This window comes from Diabrotica undecimpunctata, chromosome 4 (genome assembly GCF_040954645.1).
Source record: "Diabrotica undecimpunctata isolate CICGRU chromosome 4, icDiaUnde3, whole genome shotgun sequence".
Lineage (NCBI taxonomy): Eukaryota > Metazoa > Arthropoda > Insecta > Coleoptera > Chrysomelidae > Diabrotica > Diabrotica undecimpunctata.
Window position 1 is genome coordinate 7,148,295 of NC_092806.1, and position 15,573 is coordinate 7,163,867.

General features: G+C 33.1%; 1 protein-coding gene across 1 annotated transcript in view; it reads right to left on the reverse strand.

The window, feature by feature from the left end:
• The window catches only part of LOC140439091 (uncharacterized), a 347,460-nt gene that overhangs the window by 28,138 nt on the left and 303,749 nt on the right, over positions 1–15,573 (reverse strand). Inside the window, exon 2 of the mRNA XM_072528769.1 lies at positions 14,364–14,462. Coding sequence (XP_072384870.1) covers positions 14,364–14,462 — 99 coding nt within the window. The remainder of the gene's footprint in view (positions 1–14,363; positions 14,463–15,573) is intronic.

Genomic DNA, 15,573 nt, shown 5'->3' on the forward strand with positions numbered 1-15,573 from the left:
ATTTAGTTAAATGAACTCTACATTGTTTTACCAGAACGACAAAAATACAAAAAAAAATCTTTATAATAACAGTGTTTTCTTTCTTTGTTCAAAAAAATCACTTATTTCAAATGACCAGTATTCAAACTTCTGTGCCAGAATGAAATTTAGTGATTACTCAGAACAGAAGACCTAATTCTCTCTTAATAGACAACCCTTACGTAGCTACCACTAAACTAATTATTTTCGAATATCTTTGCAACCCCATCAATGGTTTCCGAACGGCGTCCGTTTCACCACCGACGCTGTTGACCCCCCGCTAGACGACGCCGTCGTTGCTACTTGTACTCGGCGTCGTGTCAAAAGATAAGATTGGGATTCGAGACACCCCTTTACAAAGCGCAAATTGCTGACAATGCCCATTGAAAAGCTTTCGATTCTACTTACATTGCTTATTTTGCTATAAAGTAGAGAGCAGACACTAAAGGGTAACTGCCAGAAGGAGAATAAAGGGTTTAACAAGTGCCAGTGGTTGGAATTGGCATTTTAAAGGATTTTCTGAAAAAGTCAGCTATGTTCTAGATACAATTGTGGAGTCAAATAAGCAGTTGTATGTAAATATAATATTAAAAATACCCGGACTAGGCACTGACACGGAACGCACACGGTAATCGACCTTAAATATTTATTTACTGTAGATTTTATTGGACAACATGTAGGTTTCCAAAAATAATTTTTCGAAAATCACGTTTATAAATATAATCCTAGTTTTCAAAATGCAATAATTAAAATAAAGGAGAAGTAAAATTGGTCCAATTCGAGTCTCTCACTATACATCTAGACGTGTTTCAAGGTCTACCAATCTTCAGGGAGCCTTGTAAGAAAACTGAACTGGACCAAAAAACGTGCTGGCTAATTGGCAATTATAGTAAAATCATATGCTATAATATAATATAATTAATTGTATAAATAAGTAAACAATTAGCGACCTCTAAAGAGGAAAAGTGAAGTGAGTGTCAATCCGATTAAAGTAAGCTATAAAGCTAATTAAGCAATCAGGGGATGTTAGGAATATTTATATTTATTTTCTAAAACTTCTTGACATACTTATGAATTAATTTCCATTTCTATTAGGTAATCAATATCTCCATTAACGATTTGTGCTTGAATATGTAATAAGTTTAAAAAAATCATCTGCAGATGCCGTGAAACCAACCATTAGCTTTCCAGTGTGCCGTAAAATCAATTTCAGTATTAGATAACAAAACACCGACCTTCGAGATCACGTCAGACTTCCCGAAGCATCCTTAGATCCCTAATACACCACCCGCTCTTTACTGCCAAGTATCCGAATGGAAATAAAAACATTTGTCTTTTGTGTCACATAAAAAGCATCAAAGCGTAGATACTCTTATATCTGGCACACAGTAGCGGCTTCGAGACGATGAAAGGGCAAAATGGTATGAAAAATGTTACTTTCAGAGAGTTAAAAGGTTTGAAAGAGAGTGAGTGATGCTTCTGAAACGAAGATTATTAAGAATGATATTTGTGTGTATCAAAAAGAAAAAAAAAACAACGCAGCGGGCTCATAGACGTATACGATAATATAGCTTAATATGTATACATTATACCATACTAAAAAGCAATATAAACTTGTTTAATATCTTTTTTTTATATCGTTCTGAAGCTATTTTCTCGTGGCATTTTAAATTAATTACTATTTAAATGGGAATAAGCCACAATTAAAGGTTAAAATACGTTTATTGACGTTTCAATTTCCACTTCGGAAATCGTTCTCAAAATACAAACATTAGTAAATTAAACAAATTTTGTTTTTTGTTACTTAGTGAAAAATTCTTCTAATAATTTAATTTTATCTGACTCATCTATATTGACAATTCAGACATACATTTGTCAATACGTGTCAATTTGTCAGACATACATTTGCCAATATTGTTGAGTTGCGATCCTGGGACGACTTTACTTATAAGATAGTTCATTCGATTACATGAAATCAACTTTAACTTGAGAATATTTGTCAGAAAAGATCATAACATGTAATTCGTCTTTAAAAAGACAAATACATGCCATGATGACAGTAAAATTCTCCTGTTAGTGATTCCATAGTAAATTATGAGGGAAAAACCAGGAAAAAACCTCATAATACTGTTCCGACATGGTAAGTATTTGATCGTGCATTTAGTTTACCTTCAATAAACAAAAAACAAAATTTGTTTAATTTACTAATGTTTGTATTTTGTGAACGATTTCCGAAGTGGAAATTGAAACGCCAATAAACGTATTTTAACCTTTAATTGTGGCTTATTCCCATTTAAATAGTAATTAATCTTTTTTTTATTTACAAAAAACCCGCTTTAACCTAATAAGGGCATTAGCAGAACGATAACAGTTAATTACACTGTGCTTAGTAAATTAAAGTCTTTTAAAAAGAAAAGTAGGTTATCTAGAGTGTTTTTTGAGTTTAAAATGTCTTTAAGATTGTTTGGTAAACGATATTTAATTCTGTGACGATTGAATGTTTCGCAATTTTTCATTAGCGCATGTTTTATCGTAAGGAGTGAACCGCACTCATCACAAATTGGGCGTTCTTTTTTTTTAAACAAATTTTCTTGACAAATGTCTAAGTCGTAAACGGGAAATAATTATTTGCTTTCGTCTTGATACCTCGGGTTGTTGTCATGGTACAATCTTATTTTTTATGCCCTAAAGCTTTCATGGTGTGGATGCCCATTTATTGTTCCAGTTCTCGAACAGGTGTTTTATAAAGTAGCTTTTTAGATCTATACTTACATATTGTGATGATATGGGGATAATGTTGTCGTTTATAACTTCTTTGGCAATTCTGTCTGCTTTACCTGTAATTCCACCATGTGATGGGACCCAGAGAAGCTTATATCTTCAGCATGCAATTTATTTAGTTCTTCCTTTATTAGTAAAGCTAAAGGATGATGCGTGTATATTTTCCTGATTATTTGTAGTGATGACATAGAATCTGCCACGATTAACATTTTGTTCATCTTATTTGCACTTTCATGTAGTATCGCTTGGTAAATTGCATAGAGTACTCGTTTTAGTCTAGTTGCAGTATCTGGAATTCTATGTTTGAGCATCTCTGTGCTGTTAATTATTGCCACTTCGACACCATTTTCAGTTTTAGACGCGTCTGTATAGTATACTGTGTAATCGGAAGTTAATTAGATCTCTGAAGTGTATGATAAGATTAGGATTGGTACTATTTTTTTGGAATTGTAATGGACAATTTACTGTTGGAATTTTTATAATCAAAGGTGGAGATGAAGATATATTTTTGTATTGATATAAGGGTGGACATTACTTCCAGTTATACCAGGTTCATTGCATGATGGATTTTGCGGGAATATGGGAAATTAAACTGTTGTAAAAACAACCTTTATGATATTGTAATCGTAGTATAGTCATTTTATCAAATTGTGCGCTCAGGTAGTCGGCTGTCGTGTTAACGTGTATGCGACTGACTCCCTACATCAGGGACCCGCTCCTCCCCTCGTTATATAACTTAGGACAGTCTCAGTGCTAATTTGCCTCCCGTCAAGTGAGAACTGGGTGTGTGTTGTCGGAAAAGTGCGTAAGCCGCGTATGCGCTAACGGGAAGCGGTGTTTTGTGTTAAAACGTATACAGTTGGTTTCTCTCAATTTTATCAATTTGTGTATCTCTGTTACTGCTTCCCAGCACTCACTGTAAAGCTAATATTTGTATAACTCTTTATATAACTATCAGAATTGCGATAATTGTCAATGTTTGAACCAGCCCTGAAGTCCATTGTGTAAATAAATCGAAGGATAAATACATCTTAAGTGTTTGATTGCTTCAATGGTCCTTGATAAATATTTTGCTGCAATCAGGTGTTCAAATACGCCTCTCTTAAATGTGGATAGTGTGGCAACAAAGTTTACCCTCTCCATAAACTTTGAAGAATCGTTAGCCGTGGATATGTCTAAAATGTTATTTATTGGAATTCTTTTATTTAGAGTTATGCTAGAAGTGTAATTAAGGGTTAATAGCTGACTATAAAGCTTTAGCGTAGGTTCACCTATTTCAGCTTCTGTGCTATTTATCGGAGTTGTTCCAATCCTCAGGGAGGTGTTATGTAACGTATCCAAATGTTGTAATGGTATTATTGTAGCATAAATAATTTCCTTATAACTATCGAATATTTAATGTATAGAAATTATTTGATACGCCCCTGGCTGTTATGTATAAAAATTTCTTGAAGTTTGTTTACTCAGGTGTTCTGCGAGGCATCTAAGAAAAATTTTAACTACGTAAATAACAATTCTGAAAGCCCAGCACCCTTAAGGTGCTTCATAATCCTATAAAAAGCATAATTAAAAAAAATTCCGGTTGGCCAGCAGCGAGAACTGCTCGGGGGCATTGTAGAAGGGGATTGTATTGGTATGTCGTCTGGATCTGGAGAAGTGTCTTTTATGCTATTAAGTACTTCTTTAAACTCCCCATAACTAAGAGGTGTATTGATAGGGTTGAATTCGTCGGAAATTGTAATAGGTAATAGGTACTGCCTCCTCCTATTGTTTGTAAGTTAAGAACTCGTTACGGCAGAATATCAGAAAACCGAGACGAAGAAAAATATTTAAGTTGAGATCGGAGATTTTGGAGAGATAGCTTTTGGCGTGGTAGTCTTCAAAGCCGGCAAATTTTTTTGCGGAGAGATGAATTTAAGGTCAAATGCAATGTAACAGTTTTTGTTGAGTTAATCACCGAATGGTTGTATTGTGCCTTATGTGAGAGGTTTGTAAGACGGCGTTTTCAAACATTTGAGAGGTCCACATGGTTTTAATAAGAAATTAAGTGGCTGAGTTTTGAAGATTGCAGGAAATACCAGCCAGAGTGATATAAGATACATTTTGTTAAAAATTTTCTAAGTAAAAACAGACATTTTTCAGTAATAATAACCAACATAAAGTAAATGTAAAGTAAATGTCCAACAGTGGACTCAAAACGGCTGATGATGATAGAAAATATTTTGGTTTTAAAACGTTAGGTTCGGTTTATCCTCGATATGTCTTTTTAAAAATAGATCGCTCTAATAAATCATTTTGTTTTATTAGAGCAATAACTAAAACCGGCACGGTTTCTTGTAATATTGACAGAATACGATTAACGTTCTTGCCTTTGATGTAAATAATTAGGTCATCAGCATATAGTCTTGCCTGAATTTAATTAACGATATGTTTGGTGCCTATCCTAAGACAAGAATTGTTTAAATTTCTTGATTTTCTGCACACTTAATATTTGTCTAATAGCGAAATTTAATCTTTTAAAAGGCATGAGAAGCTTTTTATGATGGAAATTGATTCACAATCTTATAATTCCATTTTATATGTCGTGTATTTTCTTTTAGTTTTGAGTAAATTACCACTAATAGCAACCTACAATAAAGAAAATATTTCAAATAACTCTGACTTCGTGACAAAAGACTTAAACATTTAATAAACTTTGGTCATATCCTCCCATACGAGTCGTGAGATCGAAAATCCCAAGCCGGAACTGTTAGCTATGAGAGAAAAAATCCGAATAAGGCCATTTCACAATATCTTCACGCCGAAAAGGCATTATGTAGGGTATTGTTATTGGTTTGATGGAAGCTCAATGTACAAAATAAGAAACGATAAGGCTAAAAATGTGGAAAAATGACGGAACGAGCAGAAATATTTTTTGTGCTGATACTTATTTATTTGATGGCGTTTCCCGAAGGACGAAATTTCCGATCAAGTCGAAGGTTGCCATGATTGATAACAAGGAGAAAATAGTATATTTAATGTGGCAGAAATGACAGGATTTACTAAATCCTTCTTATTGTTACCGAAAACCTCTTATTTTTATCAAGTTATTTTGTATATTTGTAGCCAAATAATAACAGGAGTTTGGATCTTACAATTGGATCGTGTTTGGTGCTCAAATATTTCGCATAATACCAACTGATGTGACATTTTGATAGTAACAAAGGAGTATCTGTGATATCTGTGACTAAAAGTGGTGAATTTTCATCTAAAAAATGAAGGTTTGTGAAAGATTTTTCACGAATAATTCAAAATATTAATAAAACTTTTCAAATTTTACAAAAAAAAATATTTAAAATAAAAAACATTAGCATACTTCTGGCTTTATGTGGGTATTCTTCCTCCATCAAGAACGTATTCGCATATTTCTTATGTCTTCATCGATGTTATCAAGAAACCTTGTTCTTGGTCTTCCTCTTCTTCTCTGACTAATGGGTCCATCAAGGAGAGTTTTTTCAGCTAGATCATCCATTATTATCATAAATAAATCCTTCTTTTGTATTCAACAACAGTTAACAGCGATAATCCTCTACAAATACCTGCCTAATACTTTCATTTCCTTTTCTCAGCGGTCATTAAACGCCATAATAATTTTCTGACGGTACTGAATAATTATTTATTTTTAATTCACTCGTGAACGGCCAACAAAAAAATATGTTCATAAAAAACATTTATAGTGTCAGACTATTTTATGTTAGGTCATTTTAAAAACAATGATTCAAGATGTAAGGATCTTACCCATACATGGAGACCACATTGATCCATCTTATTCTATTCACAGCAGCTCGAAATAGATCAATTGACGTTCCTTTCTAAACTCAGGTGTTCTTCTAATTTGCTGTATATGCACGAGTGAATGATAGTAAGGAGTACTTTAAGTAGATGGCTCATCAAACTAATTAATGTTGTTCACATTTTCTAGCGTTGGCTTTGTTAGGAAGTGGAATGAATTTTGATAGTAGCCAGTCTGTTGGTAAGTAACCAGTCTCATAGATGTTGTTGAATATTATAATTAAACCCCTTGAGACGTGAAATTATTGTTTTGAAAATTGACTAATAATAAAATAGTCCAAAATGTCAACACTATCAACGTTTTTTATTTATACATAGCTAATATAAAAATTTTGGATTTCCAATATAAGGAACGTTTTTTATGTATCCATACTGAAGAACGTTTTTGTTGCATAATGTCCTCTAAAAAAAGAAAACAACGAAATAAAGCAAATATAGTCTCTGCAATTTCGGCACTACTCAATAAGGAGATGGGATATTTGAAAGCAGCGAAAGCATAAGACGTACCAAAACCTACAGTAGAATATTATTGTAAGAAAGAAAATCCACTGGAATACCTCGAAAAATCAACTCTTGGTCGTAAGCCAGTTCTTCCCGAAGCATTAGAAAAAGGGTTGGTTGAATACTGCTCGGAATTTGAAAGGAGGTATTATTTTTTAATCTCAACATACATTCGTCGTTTAGCCTTTCAGTTGGCTTTGGCCAACAATTTGTCACATCCATTTTCTAACTCGAAGGCTACTTCTCTTCTTGCAGTCTCCTATCGGAGGTTGGCTACCATCACAGCAATCTTTACTTTGTTGGCTGCAGCTCTGAACAACTGTATTGAACTGCACCCATACCACTCCCTTAAATTTTGCAACCAGGAAATCCTCCTACGTCCCACATTTCTCTTTCCCGAGATTTTTCCTTGGATTATGAGTCTAAGTAGAGAGTACTTTTCTCCTCTCATTATGTGGCCCAGATATTCCAGTTTTTTAGTTTGTATGGTGTTTATGACTTCGCATTCCTTCCCCATCTTCAGCAGAACATCTTGATTTGTTACTCTTTCTGTCCATGGTATTTTCCACATTCTCCTGTAACACCACATCTCGAATGCCTCAATGTTTTTGATGTTTATCTTTTTCAGTGCCCAGGCTTCCATGCCGTACAGCAGAACGGAGAAAACATAGCACCTTAACATTCTCGTTTATATTTAAGTTTATATTTATGTCCCGGCTGCATAGGAACTTTTTCATTTTGACAAACGATTGTCTCGCTATCTCTATTCGCCTCTTGATTTCTCTTGTCTGGTCATTAGTATCAGTGAAGCAAACCCCTAAATATTTGTAGGACGTAACTCTTTCAACTGGCTGATTATTTATGTTTAAATTCACATTGGTGTATAGCTTCTTTGTTACAATCATGAATTTAGTCTTTTTGATGTTCAGTTTTAGACCATACTTTTTGGTATGGGTGTTTATGTTTTCCATCAAAAACTGTAAATTTGCTAGGTTATCTGTTACTATTAGCGTGTCATCAGCGTATCGTATATTGTTAATTAACTCTCCGTTAATGTTCATACCAATGTTTTGCTCTAGGAGCGCTTCCTGACAGCGAAGGCTACTGTACGTAAATTTGTTTCGTGACCAAGATTTTGCAATCCATAAAAAGTTAGAAACTTCTCTTGTTGATGACGATAGTAAAAACGAAAATAAATCTCCAAATATTGAGAAGCCCAAGCACAATATCATTCTACAGGACGTTTCTGTTTAACAAATCCAATAACAAAAGAAAAACAGAAGTCGTTTTCTTCAGATTCATCAGAGTCTCAGCAAGAAATACTGTTTGTTGATTCTGAAGATGACATGGATCAAGAAGAAGAGGATGTAGAATGTATCTACTGCCTTGAATACAACATTGTAAATGTACATAAAATAAGCTTTTTTCCTAATATCGGATACCCTATCCAATATTAGGCGACTATCTTGTAATTTGTCGAATTTGGGTTTTTTTATTAACATTTTATTATCGCCTACAGGTATCTTTTAGAGTTATTTAAATCCTGTCAGAACATAATAGATAGTTAAACCAATAAATTACTAAGAACAAAACAAAATTAGAATTATTTTTTTGTAAAAAGTAGCGGTTGAAATAAATGTATCCAATATTAGGCCACTTTCCTTTATAGGTTATTTCCAATATGATAAGCTCTATAATTCTTACAATAATCCCCCAGGTAATAGAAGCTGTAGAATATAGGTATCATAAAGATTCTTCTTTTATATAAATAATACGTTTATAATTTTACAGTCCGATTATCTTCACAATAATTTATTTAACTGCCAGTTCAGTTGTTTGGTAAATACTTTTGTTCGAGTTTTTATGCCTATGTTTAATTAGTCTTGTCATTTTTGCGTTTATTTTTACTGCCTCTTCTTTAAAAACCACTAAATTGTAAAGATTATCCTCTAAACTTAAAACTGTCCTGTTCTTCCAAAAATTAATGTGAAAATAATCCCTGCGCTTGTGTTTTTCTTTTCTCTCATTAAGGACGCTATCTTTTTCGCCAAAAAGAAAACCGTTTAGCACTAACGACAAAAGACCATGAAAAATAAAAGGGTCGGTTGTTACATTTTTAATAGGCCCTTAAGATTTTTCGGTTATGGCCTTATCCAGTGAAATCTGGCTTATTTTTCCGAGAAACAGATTTTCCGCTGTGTCTGGCTCGATATAATTATTAAACACGTCCTTTATAAGAGAGCATTTTTGTGTTCTTATGAAAAACTTTCTTTAGCATAGTTTGTATATGAAAACTGCATGAATATTTAATAATAACTAAAAACACAAAAATATGATCGCAATAAACTTTTAATTTGTATCGCTATATTATTTTTATGTACATAAAACACTATTCCTATCTACGTTTCGTGGACCTTAAGAGGGCATTTGACCGGGTCAAATTAAAGTACGTTATCCATTTATTGTACGCAAGAGAGATACCTCTAGAAATAATCAAAACGAACGAAAATATCTACCAAAACAACACAATAAAAGTAAAAGTAAAAGAACTAACCGACTCTATTTGAACCTGGCAATGGAATAAGACAGGGAGATGCCCTGAGTCCTCTATTGTTCAACCTGATTATGTATGAAATAATAAAAAAAGTAAGACCTAAAAAAGGATACCAAATGGGAGAAAAGCAACTTAAAATAATCTGCTATGCAGACGACGCAATACTACTCTCTCAAAGTGAAGACGATTTACAACGTATACTGCATCAAGTTAATATAACCGCCAGAAAATTTAACATGGCAATTTCCTCAAAAAAGACAAAATGCATGGTTACAACAGCACATTTACTAAGATGTAAATTGGAGCTGAAAGGTCAGATAATAGAACAAGTAAATATCTAGGCATCACATTATCTAGCAACGGAAAGCTCGAAACTGATGTGGAAGATCAAATGAATAGAGCAAACAGAGCCGCAGGAAAGAAATGAAGGGCAGAATTTGCAAAACAGTCATCAGACCAATAATGACATACGCGGCAGAAATACGACCTGACACAGAAAGGACAAAAAGGATGTTAGAAACAGCAGGGATGAAAACACTTGATGGTAAGACACTATGAGACAAAGCTAGAAGTACAGATATACGAGGTAGATGCAAGGTGGAGAATATTGAGAACTGGGTAAAAAATAAAAGAGTAGAATGGAACGATCATATAAGCCGAATGACAACAAATAGAGTAGTAAAGACTGCAGGAGACGGTTCCCCAATAGGAAGACGATCAGTAGGAAGGCCACGAAAAAACGATGGAACGACAACTTACTGGAGGCGCATTAAAAAGAGACAGAGTCATGTCTACAAAGAGGAAGAAGAAGAAGAAAACACTATTCCTAAATAATGCATTTAATCATTTAAAATGTTTGCCAAATGGGGAAGAAATAAATTGCGAATTAACAATAGAAGAGCAAATAAATTTATCGAAACAAAAAATGATGAAGAAATGGACATACTTATGGCAAATATAGGGCGCAATCTATTGAATTATCTCAGCAACAGAAAGCTTCTCCAATTAAGCATCGAAAGCCCATCTGCTAGTTTTGGATAGAAAAGATTAACGAATGATAACAAATATTTACGAATATTTGTTATCGTTCGTTAAAACAGCAAAAATTCAATTATTATACTAGCACCTAAATTTTACTCCTTCAACTCCTACAAGCCTATGAGAGATTTTTAGTGTGTCATTTGACCCAGCATTGACAGGTTAAGTGCCATGAGAGGCCAACACGGACTCACATATAAAAGTTATATACGGTTATATATATATATATATATATATATATATATATATATATATATATATATATATATACATATTGTTGATTGTTTATTTTGACTTTAATCTTAGTTTATTGAGCCAATAAAAAAGAATTATAACTTATTTGTTATCAAAAGTAAAATAATCCTTATATTACCTGTGTTCGATGGATTCAAAAGATTTTCTAGTTGTCTTTTATCGGGAGGGAGAAGAAAAGATAAGAATACAAATATATTATATTACAAAGATTTACGTTTCTTTATTTTATATGAACGAATAAAACAATTATTAAATTCTGTCGTTAACTTATCGATCAGCATACAAGAAAATAAATCAAATTTTTATAATAATAAGATTTTAAATCTACATACATTTATATTACATGAAAACCAATTTTACTTAAATTTTTCTTTAGTTGAAAACAAGAAACAACAAAACTTTAAACTTTTGATTAGCCTACCAAAACCTTAGTTCTTAAATTTGAATGCTAATGAGCATGATGTCAAACCGATCCTTCACAGATATAAAATTTAATTGTACAAACACTTACAGCTTGTTTTCTTGTTGAGTTGTATGTTGGAACATACCCAGAAAAGTCCAGTCTCCTCAACGATGTGATCTCTTCTCTTTGGCACCTCTGCTCCTTCCTAACGTCTCTGCAAACTTCCTGCAGACTACACAAAAAACACCTGATTCACTTCTCCAAACTCAGCTACTTATTTATGACACCAGGACCTCCTTTTGTCAACTTGATGCCGTAAGAATACTTTCACATATACTTTATAAAATGCCCACGGTAGATACAAGGACGTCTTTTAATCTACGTGTTATCTCCTTCCGCAAACTATTCACTTCTTTTCGTTACGCCGGTATCCAAACTCACGAACCACACCCTATCTTGAGACAAACGACTGTTTCCTTTCGATGACCAAAATATCACTAACTTCTCCTGTTTCATGATCGACTCCCAAATTCCCATTTAAAAAACGACCGTCCAATCAAAAAGCTCAAATTGTGTTTACCATGATTTTGGAAAAGCCTAATTTCGGTTTCAGAGAAAACTAAATAGCTTACTTTAAAATTGGTTTTTTCAATACATCATTTATACATATTTCAAAAGATTAGAATATGGTCATTTAATACTCGACTATACAAACAATGAAAAGTTTAACTTACAGGTAAAATGTCTTCTAATTCTAAACAAAGGTTTTTTGATAATTTTGTTTGAAACGGAAAAAGGTCGTTTGCCAAACAAATTTCTATTCTTATCTACACTAAATCTTATCTTAAATTACTATATACAATTTATTTATATTGATATCTTGAAATTTTATTTCGATGGATTTTTTTATTTATTTTTCTTAGGTTGGGAAAGAAGAAACATAACAATATATATATATATATATATATATATATATTACCTATATCTCATATTTTCGTGCAATGTAATCAGAACTACGTCAAGAATCAAGAAAACATAAGAACTCGACTATATAAAATTTCAGACTTTGGAAAATAAAAGAATTCTTGCAGCGCAGATATATAAACGCCTTCATTTCTAGGAGAAATATATTTCGGACTTTTTCTCGGGCTGCCCTAAAGACGAAATAATGACGAGTCCTTGGAGAAACTGGATAATATCACGGTTATGACGGTCCCCTAAATGCGTCACACTAAATGAAAATCTGAAGTGGATTGTTATATCTAGATCTTAAGGAAAATTGAGCGTTGACAAGTTGATGAACAGAAAACAAGGTGCTGAAGTGGAGAAAAATAAAATTATTGCTCGGGTGGGTGGACAGCAGTCGTCAAAAATAAATGAAGGGATATTTTTTTTTCAGTAGCTGCACATTACTATATTGAAAAAATGTTGACATTTCTATTAATAATAATTAACAAAATATTTTTATTTAATTATTGTGCATTCACCGTATTGGCATACTATATTTTTCCAGTATTCTGTTCTTTTCTTTTGTTCTGGTCCAGTGTAAGTCTTCGCATTTCAGCCTCCATCTTTTCCTATCTCTCCAATCTCCCTCTTCTAAGCCTCTAGATTGCATTGTTTTTGTAATTTCTCTTCTCCAGGAATTTGGTGGTCTTCCCCTTTTCCTTCTGGCGGAACATACATTAAGGCTTTCTTTGGCCACCGCTCCTCCTCCATTCTCATCACGTGACCATACCATTGTAATTGCCTTCCTTGTATTCTATCTGAAAGAGTATCTCTAATTCCTGTACGGTTTCGTATTTCCTCATTCCTGATTCTTTCCATTCTCGATACTCGACATGACCTTCTAAGATAATCCATTTCCACAACGTCTACTTTATCTTGTTCATTCTTTGTCATCGTCCAACATTCGGCACCATATGTGGTAATTGGTTCTACAATTGCTGTGTATACGCGAAGTTTGGTATGCATCTTTATTTTATTAGACCACAGTAATGAATTCAGTATTCGGATGCATTTTTCCCTTGGGTTATTCGGTTTTGTACATCTATCTTCACTCTGCCCTCTGCTGATATGATGCTTCCTAGATATTTATACTGGTTGCAGCCTTTTATGACTGCGTTTTCAAGCCTCAGATCTGTGGTATTTCCTCCAATTTTTAAATATTCTGTTTTGCTTATGTTTACAGTAAGCCCCCATTTGGCATATTCCTCAAATAATTTTCGATTCATATAATTTATATCTTCCTCATCGGTTGCAACCACCACCTGATCATCTGCAAACAACAATGTATACAGAGTTTCTTGTCCCACTTCGATGCCCATAAATCTACATTTATTTCTCCAATTCCTCAATGCTTCTTGGACGTATATTTTAAAGAGTGTCGGTGACAAACAGCATCCTTGCTTTAGGCCTTTAGTGACTTTAAATTCATTTGAGGGTCTGGTTCCAATTTTTACACAACTAACTGCATTTTCGTACAATTTATATATCGCTCGGATATACGTCGAATCCAATCAGGACCTTTTGGGGACCTCAAACATTTTCTTTAACGGGATACTATCATATGCTTTCTCAAGGTCTATAAATACCAAATGGGTCTCTCTACTTCTTTCGACACGCTTTTCAATTATTAATTAAAACCAACTGATATGCCATCCATTTGACTACAGACTATTAGTTCAATCACAACTTTCAAATTTTGTAGATACCAAAAAATTACGTTTACTCGAAATGCTAGAAATCAACTTTCTTAAAAATAAAGATGTAATTCACAACGAACAAACGTATATTGAGAGGTTTCCCTATAAGTGATAATAGAAATTTTGTAGGTAGACAAGCCAGCAATGAATATATTCCACAAGGAACTATTTCTATAACTACTTAATTTATTTTTTTTTTAAATAAACAATTTACTGTTATTATTATGATCATAAATATGAAGTAGATTATTATATATCAACTAAAAATATTACTCACCATATCTAGCTTCTTCCCCTTCTAAAGCTTGCTCCGTGATAATGGCCAGCTCCTTTTCCAAGTCCACCAAGCATTCGTTAAGGTCCCAGGAGAGCAGGCCTACAACAAAAAAGTTTATGAGACTCGAGTTTACTTCCGCAATGTAGGGCTGGACAAAAAGGAGATCCCCTTTTTCGGTAACTGAGATTCATTTTTAGCCGTAAATCTTAGTTCTGCGGAGTATGTTAGGGAATTGGGGATAGAGAGACTCTTTGTGTCTTGACAGTGACAAAGAGTTAATAATGGTTTTTATAGTGGACGTGGAGATTTATATATATATATATATATATATATATATATATATATATATATATATATATATATATATATATATATATATATTGTTACGTTTGTTTATTTTGACTTGAATCTTAGTTTATTGAGCCAATAAAAAAATATAACTTATTTGTTATCAAATGTAAAATAAACTCCTTATATTACCTGTGTTCGATGGATTCAAAGATTTTCTAGTTGTCTTTTATCGGGATAGAGAAGAAGGATAAGAATAAAAAAAATATTATATTACAAAAATTTACGTTTCTTTATTTTATATGAACGAATAAAACAATTATCAAATTCTCTCGTTATCTTGTCAATCAGCATACAAGAAAATGAATCAAATTTTTATAATAATAAGATTTTAAATCTACATCCATTTATATTAAGTGAAAACCAATTTTACTTAAATTTTTCTTTACTTGAAACAAGAAACAACAAAACTTTAAACTTTTGATTAGCCTAACAAAACCTCAGTTCTTAAATTTGAATGCTAATGACCATGATGTCAAACCGATCCTTCACAGATATAAAATTCAATTGTACAAAACACTTACAGCTTATTTTCTTATTGAGTTGTATGTTGGAACATACCCAAAAAAATCCAGTCTCCTCAACGATGTGATCTCTCCTTTTTGGCACCTAGGCTCCTTCCTAACGTCTCTGCAAATCTGCTGCACTAACCAAAAACACCTGATGCACTGCTCCAAAAACTCAACTACTTATTAATGATACAAGGACCTCCTTTTGTCAACTTGATGCCGTAAAACTACTTTCACAAATCTTCACAAAATGCCAACGGTAGATACAAGGACCTCTTTCAATCTACTTGCTATCTCCTTCTGCAAAACTATTCAATTCTTTTCACAATGCCGGTATCCAACTCACGAACCAC